Source organism: Parus major, chromosome 19 (genome assembly GCF_001522545.3).
Source record: "Parus major isolate Abel chromosome 19, Parus_major1.1, whole genome shotgun sequence".
Classification (NCBI taxonomy): Eukaryota; Metazoa; Chordata; class Aves; order Passeriformes; family Paridae; genus Parus; species Parus major.
In genome coordinates, this window is record NC_031787.1 from 5949670 (window position 1) to 5964896 (window position 15227).

The following is a 15227-nucleotide window of genomic DNA, read 5'->3' on the forward strand; positions in this document are numbered from 1 at the left end:
CAGCACTTGACAGGTCACTGTCACGATACAGCTGTGTGCTTTTCAAGGCATCACCATTACTGGAATGACTGGATTCAGGGTAAACTCTGCTGAGGGGATGATCTGTTCTTGCAGCAACACTCCTCATGGTTTTGACTTTCCCTGTTGTATTTACACCTGTTTTTTTGTTCCAGGTGTCCCACAAGCAGCAGAGTGGCAGCAGAACTCTGCTCCAGCTGAATACCTGTACCAGTGGCTTCACACCTGCCTGGCACTTGTGGAGATCACAAAAAGCCAACGCACTGGAAAAAACCATCCTTAGCCCCTTTTGGCATCCAGTTCTTCTGTGCCTTTAATTAAATATCTCAATTTCTCATCTAACCCTTGTGATTCTGGTGTTTCATATATTTTATTAAATTAGCTGTTGATTTTCTATTTATTTTTTTTTTGCATAGGCACTAGTATTTGTTGTTAAAATGGCTTAATTCTGTTAGGGATTATGAGTTAAGGTGATAGGGAGTCTGTTAAGGATTGAGAGGAATGACAGGTTTGTCTTTACAAACAGGCTGTGCTGATAATATGAAGCTATCACTGAGAAATAACAGAAACAATGGGGTGGATTCCACTGAAAGATGAAAGAGACACTGGGGAAACACCATAAAATTCCACAAGAATTAAGAAGAGTTATGCATTGGGAGGGGGTATCACAGGTGTCAGGCATTCTGCAAAGTCTGTACCTCTCAAATACCTCAGCCTATGGGGAAAGAGAGAACGGACATATGGCCAGGAATTAGGATAAAAGGAAGGCTGTGCCCTCCAAAAATTTGAGAGACCCCAGGAGAATGCCCCATGGCCTCTCCCTTTATTCAAATAAAGTAAAAGGACTCCTCTGTCTCCTTTTTTTGGACATAAACCTCTGGTGTTTGTGGATTAATTTTCCTAACAGGATTATCAAGAAAAAGCAATAGAAACATTAAAGGGAAGAATTTTAGCCAGTATAGCTACTGAATTTTAAAGGCTTAATCAAAGTTTTATGGGTTTTTAAAATTAATTCTGATGGGACAAGAGGCAGGGACATCTTTATGGCTCCCAAATGACAATGCTCATAAATGATACAGCATTAATTTTCAAGGTTCAGTCTCCTTAAAAGACCTTTTAGGAATAATTTTAAATAAAAGTTGTTAATCAGCATTTTGTAACATTCTTATGAACACTTTGCAGAAAAGCCCAACAGTATTAATATAGCACAAAAAGCTTTTTTATTGGGATAAAGCTTGAGATTACAGCAACTGTACTGACTGCAGTGAGATTTCATCTTTCCAGTAACATCCCTTTTGGAAGAATCACCTTTTTAAATAACATTTTGGGAAATTAACCACATCTTTCACTCTTTACAGGGAAACAAGCGATAGCCCGGTGATGGCTGGGGGGACCAGCGTGGCTCCTCAGCCCCGGCCCCGAGAGCGGCGACCACCGGCGGCCTCGGGCGCGTCTTGGGGGCTTTTCCCCCTCACAGCTTCCCCCCCCTCGGGGACCTTTCCCGCCGCTGCCCTGAGGCGCCCCCGCCTCCCCGCGCTGCTCCCCCCTCAGGGAGCGCCCCCCAGCGCCTTTCCCCGATCAGCACTTTCGCCCCTCGACAAGGAGCTGTTAAAAAAATCCCCCGTCTGCTCCAGCCCCCTCCGCCCGCTCTCCGGTTCCCTCCCGGAACGGGAGCACGGAGCGGTGCCGTGAGGGTCCCCGGGGCGGGCGGGGAAAGTGCGCGGGGAGGACTCGGCCGCGAGGAATCTGCGGCGGCGGAACGGCAGCGGCTGCGCGGGGGAGGCGGCCGGACAAGATGGCGGCGCTGGGCAAGCAGTGAGTGCCGGCGGGGTCGGGGCGGGCGGGCCCTGCCAGGCCGAGGCAGCGGTCGGGGGGGATTTGGGGCTGCGCTGGGGGTGAGCGCTGGAAAACTCTTGCCCAGGGGCTCACTTGTCCCAGGTGTCCGCCGCGCGGCCTCGCTATGTTGGCCTGACTTTAAAACTCTGTTTATTAAAAACAAGCAGAACTCAAACAGCGGGCTGGAGCTTGAGGGTGCGGCGGTGTTGCCCGAGGGTGTTTTTCACTCTTAAGGATGAGAATCTCCTCAATGTGCCCTCACACTTGCCACCCTTGAGCAGCGGCCCTGGCAGCCGGGGCTCCTGCTCGGAGCCCGCGGCCGGGTGTGACGGAGCTGAGGGCGGGTTCAGGGCTCATGGAGACAGACAGCAGTCACAGGGGTGCCGTGGTACCCCCAGAATGCTGGGGTGTTCCACTCAGCTCAGCCATACACGCTGGGGCGGTCTATTGGCTCGGTGATAGACTCAGGGAAAGGCAGGTGGGCAAGAAATCCCCGATTTAGAAGTTGCTCAGAACCAAAGGGAAGTGGGTTTAGCGCAGAAATGGGCTTTTGTCAGAAGAGATGTTTATGTGTGGTTAATCAATCTCAGCACGACATAATCTGTCTGTAAATCTTATCCTTTGCCATAGCACCTGTGGTCACATTTCCAGCCAAATAAGAAATTATAGCGCTGCAGACGTAGCCATGGAATAGTGCCTGGCATAGATTAAGACTAAATCCCTTCAGATTAAGCAGTAATTTCTTACTTCTGAGAGAGAAGAGAACAATACTTGGAGAACTCTGGGCAAGAGGGATTTGGGTCCTAATTTAGGACAATCATTGCATCCAGAAACTTTATATGGCAAAAGACAGCAGTATCTCTGGGAGAACCTGGCAGGTGTGCTGTGCTGCAAAGGCTGCTCACCTATAACTGATACATTATATTGATGCTGACCTTTTACTTCTCAAATGGTAAATGGCAGATTTTTGGTTTGGAATGTGCTATGTTGTTATACTAAAGGTAACTGGTTTTTTTCCCCCTCTAGATATGGGCTTATTATGCCCAAAAAGTTGCCACAGAAAAATCTTGTTTCAAAGAAGCTCTCAGTGTTTGCAGAGGAGTCAGATGAAGAGGTCAGTTCAACAATTTTTCTTCTGAAATTTGCCTGCTGTTCTGCAAATCTGTCCAACTCTTAATGGCTGCATCAGGTTTTGGCAGTGTCATTAGGATGTGTCATCGTTTTGGGTTTGGGTGTGAAATATGATCTGTATTTTCTTTAGTACACATTACATGGAAGTGATAATTTCTTGTTACTGTCTGTCAGTTCTTGCAGAAGTTCAGGACATGTGACAACCTGTTTATGAGAGTTAACTGTAGCTTGTAAAGAGATTTGTTGGCTGTCACTGGTGAATGCCTGCAAATAGAAAGACCAGTAGTAATCAATAGGTCTCACTCAAATGCTAACTTTAAAGTGTGGTAGTTATGTGTGCTTCATCCTTTAGCTCATTCCACCCAAATTTGATGTAATTGATTTTATGATGTTCATACTGGGAACAAAAGCAAAGCTGTACAGCCCAAAAGTTCTAAAGCAAGAGAAGATGTATGATATTGTGTGAGAGTGTTCTTTTCTATAATCTTTAATTTCTTTCAAAGTATTAGGTTCAAAATGCTCACTCTGTACCTGCCCCAGTAGAGGGCACTGTGTGCTGTGTAAATCCCACCTGGATGTGCTGCTGGAAGCACGGGAAAGGTCCAGGAAGGGGCTGTGATATGGGCTGGGCTTACAGAACCCTGTGCTACAAATATGTTCTTTCCTCCCTAGAGCTTTGCTCCATGCTTGCTCTTTTGGGTGAAGAAAAGCAATGCTAATAAAATGTCAAATAATTTTGGTTGGTTTCTGACTAGCCAAAATATTTACTTTTAGAATCTATTTTTATTTTAATTAACTAGCAGTAGTTAATTTTATATCACAGAAAGACTGGATTTAGCATTTCCCAGCCCCTGTGTACCTGGTTCCATTACAAAATCTGGAATTTTGCTGCTGAAGGTGTCTGAGCTCCTGTTTTACAGGGCATGAAAGGGCTGAGGACCTTTCTAGTGATGTCCACTCAACCCTCAACATGAAACTGCCTCAGTGCAGCTTACAGGAAACAGGACAGGAATGTTTTAAATCCCATCTCTTTCCTCACTTAGCTGTGATCCTCAGAGGTGCATCCCTCCACTGTGACTATAAAGAGAGGCTTTCCTTTAGATACAGTTGCTGGAGATGGTAACGGAGCACTTTCCCTGTAGCATGGAATTTGGTGTCTTTCTCTGCATTAAGGATGTGACCTCACATTTTCCAGATCCCAGGAATAAACCTCATTCAACCTGTTGTCATTAAATATTATTTGCTAGGTCTGGAAACCTTCCTGGAGGCTGTCTTGTATTTCTTCACTTCATCTTCTGTTAATATCTAAACATTGAAACGAAAGAATGCTAAAAATTCTAGTTAAATAATATGTGATGCTGTCTGCCACCTTTTAGCTTAACAGCTAAAAAGTATCCTCCCGTTCAGAAAAGCTGACAGATTCACTGTCAGAGTCTGTTATAAAAGCTCTTAAAAGTTGTTTTGCTCATCAGTATGGTACATACCCAGCAAAAAGTAATAATCTCATAACTGCCTTTATCAAAAAAGATTGTTTTTTTAAAAAAAAAATCAGAATTACTTTATTAGTTCAGTAATGATTTCAGAGCTTTTCAAGATAAGGAGCAGCATTTGGGAGGGGTTTCATTTCCTGTCTGCTACTTTATCAGTCAGAACTACATCTCAAATGTCTAGAGATTATGTATTTTTAACTGAACTCTAATAAAGTTTGTGCTGGGAAATCAGCACACCTGACTTGTCTGTGATTATATATTAGATACCAAACTTTTGCTCCCTTTTATTTAACCATTACTATGCATTTTTCACTCAGATTTTGCCTCTACCCTTGCTGAAGGAATTTGGATTTTTTTTTTTTTTTTCCTTGTGGTTAAGTACATTAATGGCTGTAAGTTGCTGAAGTTGGTCTTTTTGTTAGTTCATAAGGAACAGAGCATCTGGGATGGAAATTTTCTGGAAATACAGTGTTGACTGGGAAAAGGTGGCTTGACAATCTGTGTTATGTTCATTGTTCCCTTTTTCCTTCAGAGTTTAGTTGAAATTATCTGTGTGGTACAGCAGATAAAATTTCTGTTACATGATTGCACCAGAATTACAAGCATATGTTCCTGTACTGTACCAGTCTTTCAAAACCGATTTGTTAATATAAGATGAAAAAATAACTGTACATAGACCTCAGTAGGTGCTAAATTTGGGAGGGGAATTGTGGAGCCTGTGTGAACAGTTCTGTGAATGTATCAGCTGGATTTGGTGGGTACCACCTAAAAGATAAATTGTTTAAGCAGTCAGAAACTGAAAATAAACAGAAAACTCTGTATTATAGGCTCAGATTTTTGCTTTTGCTTATGGATCCTTCCATTCCCTTTGCAACTTTTCAAAGGAAGAGTCTGACTAAAAGGATCTGCTGAGTAATTGATGCTGGTGCTGACCAGAGTTTATGCAGCAGTTTCCATGCAGAGTAAGACTGTGTAGAGTAGAGGGGCTCCTAGAAAGGAGTTTTCTGAGAAGGAGGAAGTAGAAAACAGTAGCTCAAGAAGATGTATGTAAAATCAAGAATAATTCAGAGAAGTAAGGTGATGTTGCCATTTCTCATATTATGAGCAGTAGCTTGTGTTATGGAATTACCAAGTAATTGGTTTAATCGAAACAAAAGGAAGTTGTGTAGTTAAGATGTGGAACTCCTTACCACAGAATACTGTGGCACAGCCAGAAATATAAATGGATTCAGAAAAGGATTAGTCAAATTAAAGGATTGGTGTGAAACAATGGTTCAGGTGCATCCTCCAGTTCAGGAAGTCCTTGATCTGGTTTCTGGAAACTAGGATGGAGTGCTGAGAAAAGCTAATTATGTGTACATAACTTGTTTTTCATCTTCATTCACTTGATCTTTTGCTAGTAGCCATGACTCATATTGTGTGAGAGGAATTTGTTGCCTGATGTGATTTTTGTTTTTTAGCTCTATGATGACTGGAGTCTCATGTGCAGGTTGTACTTGGATTGTAGAGTTCTCTGTGAGGGTGGGCCAAAAGGATTCACTCCAAATTCCATTTATATGAGGGTGTAAGTAGCTCATTTTAGAGTGAGAAGGAGCTAATTAATGGAGAGAACCATGAGAAATGTTAGCAGATTGGGGTAATTCATTTTTGAATTACCATTTTTGAAAACAAAACCAGTTTTGTTTTGTTTTTTAATAACCTTTTCAGTTGTCTACAAGCTATATTCCATGGTCTGGTAGCAGTGGTAGACTGGAGAGCCTTATTTCTCAGAGTTCCTTGATTCTATGTCCTTTCACAGGATAGGGTTAAAATGTTTTCGCCTTCCAGAAAATATTGAACTATAAACTTTGTGCTTCAGAAGAATAGCTTGACTAGAGGGAGGGAAGAAGTATGAGACAGATTGCTGAGCTTATAGGGCCTTTAATAAATGGGCAGTTGATAAGTAAACAATACAAAAGGACAGGAAGTTCTCATCTATCAGAGCTCACAGCACAACAGGAAATTGTCCACCATAAACCATTGGGGAAGGTGTTTGTTTTCTGTAAACTTACTGCCAGTCTGGAGAAATGGCAGATGGACTTCTTTACCATCATTATGTCCAATAATGAGGATTATATATTACTTTAGTGTTAACCTGATCTTTGTAGATCAGTGCATTTATTCCATGTAGGCAGACAAGGAAAACATTCTAAGCAGGGTTTCAGATATTTTGGTGAAATAGAACTTTTTCTGTAAAAGTAACTTCAGAATCTGTTTTGTTTTTCACTGAGCCCCTGCTTTCTGGGATAGTGCAGGGGAGTTTCTTCACTGTTGAGGTACCTTTCTGTTAAACCAGTGTAAGGGTTTCCCACAGAGGAAACCTTCAGGATGACCTTCAATGTGTCAAATAAAGGACCATCTTCTTTCCCAAGACCCAGGAGGAAATTGAGGTTTTCTGTGTAATGCTGATGTGTGTTCTGTGCTAATTTAAAATGACTGTTTATACTGACTCATTTATAGCCTTTTCAAAAGAAGATGTATGTCATAGAATTAAAGACAGTGTTGTAAACTATTTCTGAACATCAGTTCTTCAGAACTTAGAGTTCTTCAGCGTTGTAAGCAGAAGTAAATATGAGATTAATTAAGCCAGGATTCTTGTAGGTTTTAAACTAAATAATCCACTATCTACTTCCCCCAGTCAACCATCCAACCAGCTACATAAATAAACAAGAGACTGTATCCAGTTCTAGTCCAAATAATCAGCAAGCTGCAGCAGACAGGGTGCAGTCCCTGATACCACAGTCAGCTCTGTGCCTTGCTCATGTCTGCCAGGCTCAGCTTCCTAAAGCCTGAGGCCTGGGCTGCTTCCTTACCTGGTTGTCTGCACCTGGGTAATAGAAACAGCTGCTTTCTAGTGATGAGCACAGAATCAGTGCAGGGCTTTTCTTCCGTAAAGTGTACATCATGTTTTCCCTTTATTAGCCACAGGGTTTAACCTTTTGAAAGCAGAGATGGATTTAATCTAAGTCTGCATTTAATAATTAGCAGCAGGAAAACTGGGAATATGTGCCCTTTTGAGTTCTTCTTTGTCTTTGAATCCTTTGCTTTGAGTGAGCTAGGAAGGAATATTTTGAATGTTCTGTGTTTCAGGGGGGTTTGATTGTAGTATTACTTAAGAAAGTCATGTGTTTGTGGGAGATGAACAAAGGTATCTTGAGGTCAGTGGATTCTATTGTGATAACATGTATTTCTCCAAATAATGACAGTGTTACCTTAGCATCTTCTCTTGCTGAGTCTAGAATTATTTGGTACTCCTCTGAGATACTAGCTTTCTGACATTTAAAAAATAAAAAACACAGAGGAGTTTGCAACTACTTTTATTATTTATGTTTTCCATAGCAGGAAAAAAAAATCTCTTAGAGGTGATGACTGTCTGTACCTATTTGTTAGTCCCATCCTGGGTGGGTGACAGAGGCCCCAAAAATATTAGGTGTTCCTGTGGTCGTTGTGGTGGTGAAAATGTCAGCTGGGTAAAGGAACAGAAATGGATGAGAATTTGTGGTTTTAATCTTTGCCAGTGCCAAGGAGGAACTGGGTGCTCAGCACAGGGCCAGTGTCTGCTCACACAGCACTGCCCAGGGGCCAAATCAAGGCACCTCTGAGGAGGGAAGAGAGACAGAGTGCACAGAGTCACTTAAAATGAAACTCCATCCCTGCACAACTTCCCTGTTTCTGAAATTAACCAGTGGGAAAAAAAAGATCTGTGCTGTTTACAGTCTGTCCTGTAGAAAACTGTGGAAAAGCACTTGGTGTTTTTCCTTGTTGACATATCTGTTAAAGTTTTAATAGAATAAGAAAGAGGGGTCACAGCATGTTATTATTTTATTTTAAACATCAAATTAATTTAAAAGCCTTCATGTTCAGGGGATCTGTTTGAATTTAAATGGTGCTAATTCTGTTTGATTTCAAAAGATCTTAGTTCCTGCTGCCAAGCTCCCTGCTACTTGGTTTTCATTTTTAAATTTTATTAAGAACAAATTACAGAACAAATTACAGAATCTCTGCCTTTTATAAATGTGACACACAGCATGTATTAGTTAAAGTTGCAAAACTTGGAAAGCTGCTAAAATGCAAAAGGATTTTTCCTTCCTATTTCTGCTTTTTAAGATTAAGAAATATTTAATTACATAAACAACAATACCTGTCCTGCCATTATAGTGGATCTGTTTAATAAACACTATTACCTATTGGTTGAGAAAAGATAGATGTGTAGTTTAGGTCAAAACTAATTAAAAAAAAAAAAAAGTAACTAAAATGCAAAGCTTTTTGGTAAAAGACAGTATGATTAGAAAACATATTTTCAGTAGGCATCTGTTTCTTCTTAGGAAAGATTAGTAATGCTATTTTCTAGTGTGTTTATCTTGAGAAATTAAACAGTAACATTTGAAGTACGTGCTGTTTAGCTGTGCTCTTATTTCTAAAAATACACAAGTAATGATATAAATGAGAGTTGAAATAAACATCAAATCCTTGCAGATGTTTGTATTTAACTATGAATACAGTTTTTCTTTTTTCATGTGATTGTCAGTATCTCTGCTTGTGACTGCTGCATCTCTGATGGACATGCAGAAAGAATTCAGTATTTTCTGCATCACACCTGTCTGTAATTGGACTATTGTATAATTGTTTGTTGGAATGGTAGAAAAAGAATATTATCTTTTTCAATGTAATTAATTTTTTTCTGCAATGTGTCCTTCTCACAGCCAACTGTTGGGGAAAGTCTTCAAAAAGAAGCATTGAAAAAGCAAGCTATGAAACAGGTAAGGGACTATTTTTAATTTATTCTCAGTGTTCTGATGGATAAGTTTATACTATAGATCTGTTTAAATAACAATATAGGAATGAAATATTTGAAAATAGTAAAGATTTCATTATTATTATTTTGATATCTTCTCCTCCTCCCTTTTTTGTTTCAGACTAAATTGGAGATTCAGAAGGCTTTAGAGGAAGATGCTACAGTATATGAATATGACAGTATTTATGATGAAATGCAGCAGAAGAAAAAAGAAAGCAGTGCCAAATTGTTAGCTGGAAATGATGACAAAAAGGTCAATACCTGAGAATGTATCCTGTCTGTTCAAATCTGTCTGCTTGGGGTAACCATGACTGGTTAACTTGTAAACTTGAAAGCATTGCTGGATTATCCTGACAACTGATACTTTCATTGTTGCTTATTCTAGTTCATTTGAAGGCTCTTGTCAGGTTCTGGGGATGAAAAGAAGCATCCCACTCCTTAAAAGAAGGGCAAGGTTGTTACAGTTAGGAAGATGGAGGGATGGAAAATAATAAAAAAAAGCATTTTATTTAGAGTAAAAATCCTCTTAGTCAAAGATGGGCTGACTGTTTTGATTGAATACAGCAGCTTCTCTTGGTACTGGGAAACGTGCTGTGTTTGGGGTCTGAAAGGAACAGCAGTTTGTTTTGGATAGCTGTCAAATGGAGGGAGAGCACATTCTCCCTCTCCTGACAGTTTTCTCCCATTACCAACTTAATTCAACATCTCCATCAATCCCAATCCGTGTTTTCTCAGCCACCACAATTACCTCTCAGCATGGTAACTTTTTTCTCTTCTATCTCAGCCCAGATACATCCATAATATCCTCAAAGCAGCTGAGATTAGAAAGAAGGAACAAGAAAGACGAATGGAAAGAAAAATTCAGAAAGAGCGTGAAATGGAAGGAGGAGAGTTTGCAGATAAAGAGGCTTTTGTGACTTCAGCCTATAAGAAGAAGCTGCAAGAAAGAGCTGAGGAGGAAGAGAGAGAAAGAAGAGAATCAGCTCTTGAGGGTGAGATTCATAGTGAAATAATTGTCCTGAAAAATAAGTAGGGCTGTGTACATGATTTACAGTGTATTCATCTGGTGGTCTCTGTGTGAGGCTTGAGATAATTAAAATCAAAGAGGACCAGAGCAGATCCTGAATCAGATCAACCTTGGTCTGTTACTTTCCTTTGCACATGTTACAAATGGAACAGATGAAGCTCCTCTGTTTGTGTGTCAGTACTGTTTGGGTTGGTACTTCAATTTTTATGGGGGGGTCAGTTGTTAAAGGAAGACTCATAAGGCTGGGGCACAGTGATGTTTCCAGTCCTTACCTCAGACACTCTGGTAAGGATCAGGAGTAGATGTAAAGCACAGGATGTAGGATCATTAGATGAACTGGGCTGGAGTGAAACTCTGACAGTCACCTGTTCCAGATGCCTGCTCCAGGCATGGTCTGCTGTGAGGCCAGATCAGGTTAGTCTGGGCTTTTTCCACTTCAGATATGAAAACCTCCAGGATGGAAATTGCAGTTGTGGTGGTGTGCAGCAGTTGTGAGTTGTGTGTGATGAGTATTTATGGCACAGTAAATCCAACCTCCCTTCCTTTCAGCATACCTGGATGTGACCAAACAGAGGGATCTCAGTGGATTCTACAGACATCTTTTAAACCAGCGTGTGGGGGAAGAAGAGATGCCTAAATGCAGCTTCCGTGAAGCCAGGTAGGATGTGACTTCAACAGGGTTTCAGGTATAAAAAACAGCATTTGACTGTTGGTGATTCTACAGTCACTGGAAGATTAGGTAAAGAGCACTAAAACAGTGGTAAGGTAAACTGGTAATTCCATACAGCTGATTAACTGAATTATTTGGTAAATAACTAATAGTCATCAGTGACACAGAAATTAAGCAGGACAGAGACACTGTCTGAAAGATAGCAAGATGACAGTTATGATTGTAGTTCTGCTTGGTATTATTCTAACCTACATTTTCTTTGGTTTTCATAATATTTAGCAATCTGTATTAAGTTACACATTTTGAATAATGAGGAAGACAAGATGTAAAATAGCAGTATATCATAGGAAATGAATATGCTATGCATTTTCTGTAAAGAATGTGAGTCTCTTCACTTGGTAATTATTCCACATTTAGTTGCATAAAAACTAAATTGAGTGTTGATGCTGTGGTAAAAAAGTTACTCAAATATATAGGAAATCCAGTGGGAGTATTTTGACACCTGAATGTGTGAACATTCCAAAGCAAAGTAATGAGATGAGACTGAATTATTTCAGTGTTTGAAATGGTAACATTCTGCCCTGTGGATAAATGTGATGAAGGGGATGTTTCTTGTATGCAGCAATTGTTCATTTGAAACAATTAATTCAGGTTAAACCTCATTTGACAGAGGTTTAAAGCATGGATGTCACTAGTTAAGTGTTTGCTATCACAAAGAAAATGGAGCTTTCTTCAAGAGATCTTCTAAATCTGAGATTGGACTGTTAGAATGTAAATTCTTAGCCTAAGTGAAGAAAGTGATCACTGAAGTTACTCAGGTGCTTGAAGGGAGTTCTCCATGAAGTCTTCAGGATGATGTGATTTTGTAGAGAGCATTTGAAATGATGGATTTTTAATCTATCAAATTAAGAAAATTTCCTTTAGTGGCACATAAAATTAATTCAAGGGAAACAAATTGTCCTGTAGATGGTGTTCCCAGCAAGGCTTTCAAATAAACTCAGGTGTATATTTTAATTTTATTCTTTCTCATGGTGATACAGCAGGATGCAGAGAGAAAACAGCTCAATTTTCAGATCTCAGAAGTGTCCCTAAAGTGATCCACCTCTGATTCGGATTACCAAGTAAATTACCAAACTTTTCAGTGTAATTTTTTAGTTGTTCATAGGTTGTCCATGCTTTCAAGCATTCAGCAGACAAAGACTCTCACTGGTGTGTGATGACTTATGAGAGTACCCCACAGGCTGTTCCTGAAGCTGTGTGATTAAATGGAAGAGATATGGCTTGTGTGAATAAACATGGATTTCCTCATCAGCCAGAAGAGAATGACAAAGCATAACCCCCTCCATGGGTCAGCATTTTGCATTAAGAATAATTGAGCTGTTAAAAGTTACTAATTTCCGTCTATCCTCAAGTTAGGTCTTCAGAAATACTAGATGAAAAAAACCCATGCTCCTCCCTCTGTCAACAAAACACACAGTGTGCTTCTTTTCTGGATAATTATTTGACATGAATAGAGGGCCAAACACACAGGAAAACCTGTAACTTGCCAGCAGGCTTACACAGGAACACAAATCAATGTTTTTTTCCTTAGATGGAGGCTGCACATACTTTACCATAGTCACTCTTTCAGATAAATTCCTCAGGTCACATTCACCAGTGAGGCAGATATGGATACTTTGTGCTGAGTTCCTGGAGCCTGAGCCACAGACAGATTTGCTTCCCTGGATTTTTCAGCAGCATCTTTTGCCTAAGTCCTGACCAGAAGTCAGTTTGTAGAAAAGTCCAAGCATTCAGGTGTTTTAATGTTGGTTTTTTTTTCTAATGTAAAAAATGTAGGATAAAGGAAGAAAAACCCAACACTCAGGATGGACCCAATGAAGGGAACAAATGCCCACTGGAAAGACAAAGAGTGAAGACCTTTAAGAAAGAAAATAATCCAGATGCTGACACTGACCTAGGAACTGATAGTAGTGATGATGACAAGAGACACAAGCATAGTAAAGTAAATTTGAAAAAGAAAAAAAGAAGAGAGAACTCTGTGAGCAGTGAAGAGGAGGTTAAACATCACAAAAGCCAGAGGCATTCCAGGTCACCAAGCTCATCCAGTGTGGAGGAAGGGCCACATACCAAAGTCCAAACAGGTCATCAGAGGGGAGAGAGCAGGCCAGGCAGAAGGGGAAGTGATGAACAGTACAGGGAAAAGGATTATGAGAGAAGTAGGACCCATGAAAAGGAGCACCAGAGGGAAAGGGAGGAGCGACACAGGCACGGGGATCACAGTAATAGAGATCACTACAGGAGGAGGGAAGATCAAGATGATAAACAAAGGGAGAAGGAAAGAAAAGAGAGGGAGGGACATGGCAGAGAATGGAGGAGGGCAAAGGAGAGAGAGAAGGGCTCAGAAAAGGAACGAGAGAAAGAAAGAACAAGAAATGATAAAGACAGATATAATGACAGAGAGAAGGAGAGAGGAGAGAAATACAGAGAAAGGGAAGATCATGCAAAGGAGAGGAGAGAGAAATATGGCAATGATGAAAAGAAATACAGAGAGAGGAGGGAAAGTATTCCTACATCTTTAGAAAGAGATGGAGATGGTGATCTGGGAAAAGAGAGAAGGGGAAAAGACAGAGAGGTGGATGAGAAAGGAAGCTCCAGCTCTGAAATGTCTGAGCAGAAACGTAAAGCTGGAGAAGGAGAGAAGGATGAGAAAGAGCAAGCACAGAAAGCATCTGAGAACCTGAGCAAATTTGCCAAAAGGAGCAACGAGGAGACGGTGATGTCAGCACGGGACCGGTACCTGGCCCGGCAGATGGCCCGGGTCAGCACCAAACCTTACATCGAGAAGGAGGAGGATTGATGGCCCTGGGCTGGGCACAAACACCTGGGCTGTCAGCCAAGAGGAAAGGCCACTGCTCTGCAGGTCATCCTACCTATTTATTCCTGGCTTTCCTTTGAGAAGTTTTGTGTCCCTTAAGAGAACAACTTTTGGGATGGATCAATGGGTCTCTTTGACACACACCCTTAGTCTGTCTGTACAGTTGAAATGTTAACTGTGGCTGACTGTCCTCCCTGCCCTTCAGTACCATGTCCTTGGTACATGGACATTTTGGACTGACCTGGGAGTGTTGAACAATATAAGGTGAGAGTGCATCCCCCTGCTCCTTTCAGCAGCCAAAACTCTGCTGAAACCAAGATGTTCTCAGCCCTTAGAAGGACTCATTCCCCACTGCTGCTCTCAAAAATGGGAAGCAAACCTGTAAAAGTGGGTGAAAAAGCAAGAAAACCAACCTGAATAATGATCTTGGAGGTTTCTGTATGTAGAGTGGAGTTTTGTAAGATATATGCATATTGAGATATGAATTTTATATTATGTGTGGGTTTTGATCTGGGGACCTGATGTACAGAAACAGTCAATAAAGATACATGTTGGATCAGATGTGTGGGTCTATTTTCATGTATAGGTTATTTTACTGCATCTTTTTTTCATGGAATAAGGTAGATGAGTGTTTTCATATATTACAGTATACTATATATATATATATATAGTGTGTGTATATATATACGATATATATATATTGTATATATATATACACAATATATATACACATACAATATATCTGTGTATATATGTATATATGTATTGTGTATATATATACACACAATATACATATATTGTATCTGCTTGTTCAGTGATATTTTAGATTTGTCAGTCTTCTGTTCAAAGGTTCATATTCAAGCATAAAATTATCTTCCAACTAGGTGAGTAGGATGTCTGACTGTGGTTGTAGCTTTTGGAATAGATTTTCAACACTTTAAATTGTTTCTTTCACTTTGTTTTGTTCTAAGTTTATCACTCTTATGCTAGAATAGGGTGAACTTACATATTAAAGAAAAAGGGTTTGAAATTGGTGTTTCCCTTATCATTTGTTCAGCAGACTGAGCAGTGAGAAAAAGTGTGAGTAAAATGAAATGTAAATGCTGCCACTTTATAAAGGCTTGGAATGAGTTTTATATGTCAGCTAATCAAGTAGTTAAACACATACTTCGGTGTGGAGCAGTTTGGTTTTGCTGTTCTGTGTAAACACCTGTAATGAGCTTTGCTTCTTCTCTTGGAATGGAATGGAAGTGTTCAGCAGTGGGCCAGGGTTCAAACACTGAAGGAAATCCTCTGCTTTTTGTCAGAAGCCTTGTTGGCATTGTAAACTGGACTAGATATTGTAC

At 40.3% G+C, this 15227-nt stretch overlaps 2 protein-coding genes across 3 annotated transcripts in view; both read left to right on the forward strand.

Moving 5' to 3' along the window:
• The window catches only part of EFCAB5 (EF-hand calcium binding domain 5), a 35720-nt gene extending 35309 nt beyond the window's left edge, over nucleotides 1-411 (forward strand). For both annotated transcript variants that reach the window (XM_033518961.1, XM_015646581.1), the window contains one exon: nucleotides 174-411. In XM_033518961.1, the coding sequence (XP_033374852.1) occupies nucleotides 174-301 (128 nt within the window). In that variant the 3' untranslated portion in view covers nucleotides 302-411. The remainder of the gene's footprint in view (nucleotides 1-173) is intronic.
• A 1319-nt stretch (nucleotides 412-1730) lies between these two features.
• NSRP1 (nuclear speckle splicing regulatory protein 1) lies at nucleotides 1731-14442 on the forward strand. Its single transcript, XM_015646999.2, has 7 exons — nucleotides 1731-1833; nucleotides 2881-2968; nucleotides 9218-9274; nucleotides 9431-9562; nucleotides 10094-10301; nucleotides 10886-10994; nucleotides 12843-14442. The coding sequence occupies exons 1-7, from the start codon at nucleotides 1814-1816 to the stop codon at nucleotides 13861-13863; spliced, it is 1635 nt and encodes a 544-aa protein (XP_015502485.1). The 5' UTR covers nucleotides 1731-1813; the 3' UTR covers nucleotides 13864-14442.
• Nucleotides 14443-15227: the final 785 nt, after the last annotated feature.

What these genes read in the sequence shown, in the direction of transcription:
- NSRP1 (XM_015646999.2), top strand. Translation starts at nt 1,814, where the DNA reads ATGGCGGCGCTGGGCAAGCA. An exon ending in CAGAGGAGTCAGATGAAGAG is followed by an intron (nt 2,969 to 9,217) that starts GTCAGTTCAACA and finishes TCCTTCTCACAG; the next exon opens with CCAACTGTTGGGGAAAGTCT. An exon ending in AAGAGAATCAGCTCTTGAGG is followed by an intron (nt 10,302 to 10,885) that starts GTGAGATTCATA and finishes CCTTCCTTTCAG; the next exon opens with CATACCTGGATGTGACCAAA.